This window comes from Monoraphidium neglectum (genome assembly GCF_000611645.1).
Source record: "Monoraphidium neglectum strain SAG 48.87 unplaced genomic scaffold scaffold02585, whole genome shotgun sequence".
In the NCBI taxonomy this organism is placed as follows: domain Eukaryota; kingdom Viridiplantae; phylum Chlorophyta; class Chlorophyceae; order Sphaeropleales; family Selenastraceae; genus Monoraphidium; species Monoraphidium neglectum.
In genome coordinates this window covers 2984-8525 of record NW_014011043.1, presented here as the reverse complement: position 1 = coordinate 8525, position 5542 = coordinate 2984, and the positions used below count along the sequence as shown (strand labels likewise).

The following is a 5542-nucleotide window of genomic DNA, read 5'->3' as shown; positions in this document are numbered from 1 at the left end:
GACGTCCAGGGGGCTGTTGGGGGGTTGGGGGAACAGCGTCGCCGCCCCATCTGATGCGATCCTGCGTGGAGCAACGCAGCAGCGGCCCACCGCCGCGCCGCCCACCCGGAGACGCCCGAGAGCCGCGGCAGCCGCGGCCCAAAACGGGCGGGCCAGGGCGCACCCGTGACGGCCTGGTTCAGGGACAGCACGAATGCGACAAAGTCCTTCGCAGCCTCCCCCTCAAGAAACCGCCTCAGCTCCTCCTCGCTACCAATCCGCTTCGCCGGGGCCTCCCACTGCCGCTGCTGCTGCTCCTGCGGCGGGCGCGCGCGCGGCATCGAGGGCTGCGCGATGACTAAGGGCGCCGCCGCCCTGCCGGACAGCAGTGCGCCGCCGCCGCCCGCGCCGCTTCCTTGCCGCCGCAGCGCCGCAATGCCGGCGCCGGGGCCGCCGGGCGGGCCGCTGAGGGTGCCGGTGGCGGCGATGCCGGGGGTGGTTGGAGGGAACGGGGAAGGGGCGCCGCCGAGGGCCCAGGGGGCTGCTGTCGGGGACATTGTGTCGTGGCTGCTGCCAGTGACGGCGGCGCCGCCCGGCAGGGGGCGCGCGAGCTGCGGAAAGTGGCTGCCGGTGGCTGGGCTGATGCTGCGGCCGCTGGCGGTCCCGCCGCTGCTGCTGATGCTTGCTGGTGGGGTTGCCCAGGGGGCGCGGTCGGGGGGTGGCGGCATCAGGCCGCTCGTGCTGGGTGCGCCAGTGCTGCGGTTGCTCGCCAGCTCTCCGCTTGGCGCTGGTGCTGCCGGCGCTGCGGATGATGCAGGGGCTGCCTGCACGTCGCCTCGTCGCGCATCTGGATCGTCCCGCTGCTCTTCAAGATTTGTGCTGATCCCTGGCGCAAGATCCTCCCGTGCTGCAGTCTGCATAATAATGTGATCTGCGACACGGGCACACTGCCTGATGAACGCGTTTAGACGGTCCAGTGATACATGTGCATTATCATGTGAGTATATATGCGCGGCACATCAGGTGCAACGCGCGATACGGCGCACACGTGTCAAGGCAGCTGCTTTGCAAGCTGCCACGCCAGCAGCGCGAGTGCTGCTCCGCTCACAACCTGTATCTTGGAGGCGAAACACGCATGCAAATGCGCACAATTACACAAGTACAGCACTGTAATGTTGGCAGGTTGCGGGATTGGACAGATTGCCAAACGTTACACGACAAGAGTTGCAGATGGAATGTGCGGCCGAGAAAGGTGAAGGTATACATGTGCAGGGAGAACGACATACAGCACGCAGTCGACACTAAATCAACGGCAACAAAGTGCAGGCTCCATCATGGTGTTTCAGGAGTTACTGAGCACGACAAATTGCACACCGCACCACGCGCGCCACCACTTGTGCCCTCGCTCGCTCTCTCCACCTTTCACGCGTGCGTGTGCGTGTGCGAATTGTATACACATGCGTGTGCGTGTGCGAGTTGCATACACACCTACACACATGCATGCACACACATACAATCACATACACACACACATACGTGCATACACGCACAAGCATCTCACGCACACGCGTACACATGTGCATGCCGCACCACAGCTCACAGCTTTGGCGTGAAAGCCAGCCCGCGTAGCCGCCATACGTTGTCCTCCACATTGCTCACCCGCCTCAACTTGAGAAATTGGGGTGTTTGAGAAGCAAGTGCTTCACACCTCACAGTGCTGTACAAGGCACCCAACAGGAACGCAGGTGGCGTATCTGCCTGCGCCGCCTGCCCACTGCCCCAACCTGACAATTTGAATCCCGTGCTGCCCCTTGCTGAGCAGCTTAACAGTTGGGCGCACAGCGCCGGTCCCTATCAGCTGGCAGGCACTGACACCTGCACGGCCTCCAAACTCCTGTGATGTAATGGGTAGACTGGTCTACCCATTGTCAGTTACCTTCCAGCACTGGGCCTGCCGCAGGCACACAACCCCTCGACATGGTACAACTCATGGCCTTCTTCGCACCCGGATGGAGGATGGCAGCAGGCCGCTCCGTGCAGCAGATACAATATTGCTTGCAGAACCTTGGAGAATCTTGCAGATCCGACTCTCAGTTGCATCAACACATATTCTCATACGTCAGATTTGGGCAAAAGGAGCATCGGAACATCTAGGACTGAAGCCAAATCAATCAACCTGTGTGTCCCAGCACATCAAGGGTGTTGCAGGCCACACGTTGCCCGCATTCTTGCATTGGCAGCGGGGCCGAGGCCAGCCAAAGGGAAAATCCTGCAGTGCAACGTGTGACGTCACCCCTACAGCAAATACAATGTCACGCCCCGCCGCGCCCAGGACCCCTCAAGTGTACATGAATTCGTTGTGGCTCAGCGCCGCCGCCGCCCCGCGTCGGTCCTCCTCTTCGGCCGCCGCCCGCTCCTTGCGTGCCTCATAAGCGTGGTCGTCAGTCGGCAGCCTGCCAGGGTGGTTCGGGTTGGGGCATCTGCCTGGTGGGCGGTGCGCCATGGGCGCTGCAACAAGAGGAGAATCTGTTGTATACAGCAGTGTGGCCAGCGGCAGGGCGTCGATCGTACACGCGCCCCAACTCACGCGGGCGGTCGAACCGTGACATTTATCAATGTGACAGCTCAACAGGAGCCCCGAAGCCCAAGAGCTCGAGCGCTCCTTTGGGTGCAGTACCGGTACTCACTCATGTCTGCATATGGCGCACGAGTTGTGCTGCGCCAGCCACGGCGCGTTGCACCCCGGGTGGAAGCTGTGCCCGCACGGCAGCCGCTGCTGCTCCTCGCCCTCGCGCCACTGCTCGCAGCAGACGGGGCAGGTCTCGCCGGCCGCAGCGGCGCGGGCGGCGGCTGCCGCATCAATCTTGACCACGGGCAGGCTGGCCACCACCTTGCGCGACGCGGGCGGCCGCGATGGCGGCTGCGCGGCGCCGGCCTCAGATTCGATGCTGCGCAAATTGGATTACGCGTGAGGTGCGCGTGCGTCGCACGTGAGCGGGTCGTGTTTCTGACCCGCGGCTCCTGCCTTGTGCTCAGTCGGCCAACCACAGGCCTGATCATGCCCTTCCACCGCCTTCTGTCGTCTTTGCCCAACCCCACGGCACCCCAAGCAAAGCCACGCACGTTGCCATCATGATCTCCAGCTCCTCAAGCATGACGTCAGCGCTGAGCGCACCCAACACGCCACCTTCGCCGTCACCGGCGCTGTCGCTGCTCTGCTCCTCTTGCCCGTCGCCGCCTGGCTGGCCGTCGCCGGCTCCGCTGGCCTCTTGCTGGCCCCCGTCCGCGGTTGCGGAGCGGCGCGCGAGCAGCTGCGCCAGCAGGGCCTGCAGGCCAGCCAGGCTGGTCAGTTCCGGCAGCTGCGGGGCAGCTGCGTCCTGCTGCTGCCGCCGCTGCTGCCCCTCCTGCTGACGGTCATCGCCACCCTCTTGCTGCTGTCGTGAGCCGTCGCGGCGCTGCTGTCCCTGCTGCTGCTCCTGCTGCTCCCGCTGCTGCCCGTCGCCGCTGTCCCGCTCCTGCGGCCCGCCCTGCCCAGCATCGGCGTACATCGCGAGCAACTGCAGCATATCCTCCCCTGCGCCCTGACCTGCGCCCGGCCCCTGCCCAGGGGCGGCGCCGCCGATTTGCTCGAGGACCAAGCCGGCGTCAGACAGGTGGCTGGCCCGCGCCTGCGGCGGCGGGATCCCCAGCAACTCCCCCAGCGTGCGCTCGCGGGGGGCCGCCCCCTCGCCTTCCGCCTCGTCCCCGAGAAGCCGCCTCAAGTCGGCGCCGAAGCCGTCGACCTTGGCGCGCTGCGCGGCATCCAGTCCGCCGCCTGGATTCGCAAGCAGGGCTGAGAATAAGCGGGCCCCGAGCTTGAGCCAGGCTGGGTTGCTGTAGCGGGCCTTGAGGAGGGCGTGCGCGCGCTGCGCTGCGGGCAGCAGCGCGGCCGGCGGGGCGGCGCGCTGCTCGGCGAGGCGCAGAAGGGTCGTTATGCCAGCCTCAAAAGTTGCCTGCAGGAGTGTGCGTGCATGCATGCATATGTTGTGTGTGGCGTGTGCTGTTGAGGTTGGGGGTGCAATGGGGGTGGCCCCGATGTGCCGTGAGGCACGAAAATTCAACTGCGGACCGTTGCCATGTAAACCAAGCATGTGGTTGGCCTGCGCATGTACTGGCAGGTATGGTGGCAGAGTATAGGCATGCAGCTCTGGAATCGTGCGAGAGCGGGTGGAACGCCGCGCCAGAGCGCAAGCCAGAGCGCACTGCACTCAAGGAGGCGCGGTCACGCAGCCCGCTAATCGCCGCGGCTCGCCATCGCAGCACTGCTTGGCAAGCAATCGTCCCTCTTCAAAAGGTTAAAGCGCACCTTCTTTTCCAGCTGCGTCTTGGCGACAATTACCTCATCCATATCTGTCGATCCAGAGCCTTCAGGACTGGACGCCAACTGATACGGAAGAACAAACGGTATTATGTCCGCATACATGATGTGCGTGGTTTGATGTGCGCTAGAAGATCAAGGCGCCTCGCTGGCCACTGCACTCCCGTGCGCCGGCGCACTTGATCACCAAAGTCAGGGGCTGGTCCGCCCCGCCCCATAGGTTGTGCTGTACGTCACGATACCACCTTATCAGCAGCGGCCAACTGCCTCTCCTGCATGCCCCCCTCCCCTGCGGCCCGTCAAACCCCAACCAGAGCTTGCACCAGGACCCAGCCGCTGGCACACATCGAGGACCCTCAGACGCAATGCTCCGTAGTGGAGACGAGCACACAACATCGAATTCATCGAGGTTCACCACGCATGCTGCTTTTGTGTGAATTGGCATCTCCAAGTGCTGAAAGGTCAGTTCTAGTTACATTATGTACGTTTGACAAAGCCGGCAGCGCAAGGGATTGCACAAACCGTTGGTGCGTGGAGTGAGATGCTTGCTGCAAGCGCCGCGGGGGCGGGCGCGGCGCACAGACGGCGCCTCGGGAGCAAGCGCAGTTCTATGGGCGGGCTTCGCGTGAACAGGGGGAATGTGAGGCTCCTGCTGGCTTCTCGTAAACAGGGGGGATGTGGGGCCGCTGCCAGCGCTGCGCCCGCGAGGAACATGGCCCCGGGCGCTGCACAGGCAGCGCTTGGCCAGAGGGGCGCGCGAGCGTCGCGTCATGCACCGCCGCCGCTGCAGGAGACAACGGGGGGAGGGGCGGGGGGTCGAAAATCTTTCGAGGGAACGGTCGGGTATTGACGTGCGCGCCTCTAGGCAGGGTCATGTACAGAGGGCCCATGGGAATGTCGTAGTGCTGCTGCTGCGTGCGTGGTACGTCCGCCGAGCACGAACCCCTCGGTCGCGCCTGCGCCGCGTCATTTCTTCCGCGCCGCGGCGCTCGCGCGCGTGTGCGTGTGCGGCGTGGGGGCCAAGGTGGGCGGCGTTAGGAAGAACATGGGCGCCAGGAATCGTCTAGGGATCTGCTGCCAGGGTATTCGAGTGCCTAAATCTATATTGGCCAGCCAGGCGGGGCAAGCGACAGAGGGTAAGCGGCGCTAGAGGCGGCGGCGCGGCCGCGGCGCGCTGGCTTGAGGAAGCAGGACGCGGCACGAAGC

General features: G+C 64.6%; 1 protein-coding gene across 1 annotated transcript; it reads right to left on the bottom strand.

The window, feature by feature from the left end:
• Positions 1–2662: 2662 nt before the first annotated feature.
• On the bottom strand, positions 2663–4366 carry MNEG_11086 (hypothetical protein; the record flags this gene model as incomplete). The annotated part of the gene is made up of 3 exons (XM_014040442.1): positions 2663–2927; positions 3079–3971; positions 4325–4366. 3 exons carry the CDS (start codon positions 4364–4366, stop codon positions 2663–2665), a joined length of 1200 nt encoding a protein of 399 aa, XP_013895896.1.
• Positions 4367–5542: the final 1176 nt, after the last annotated feature.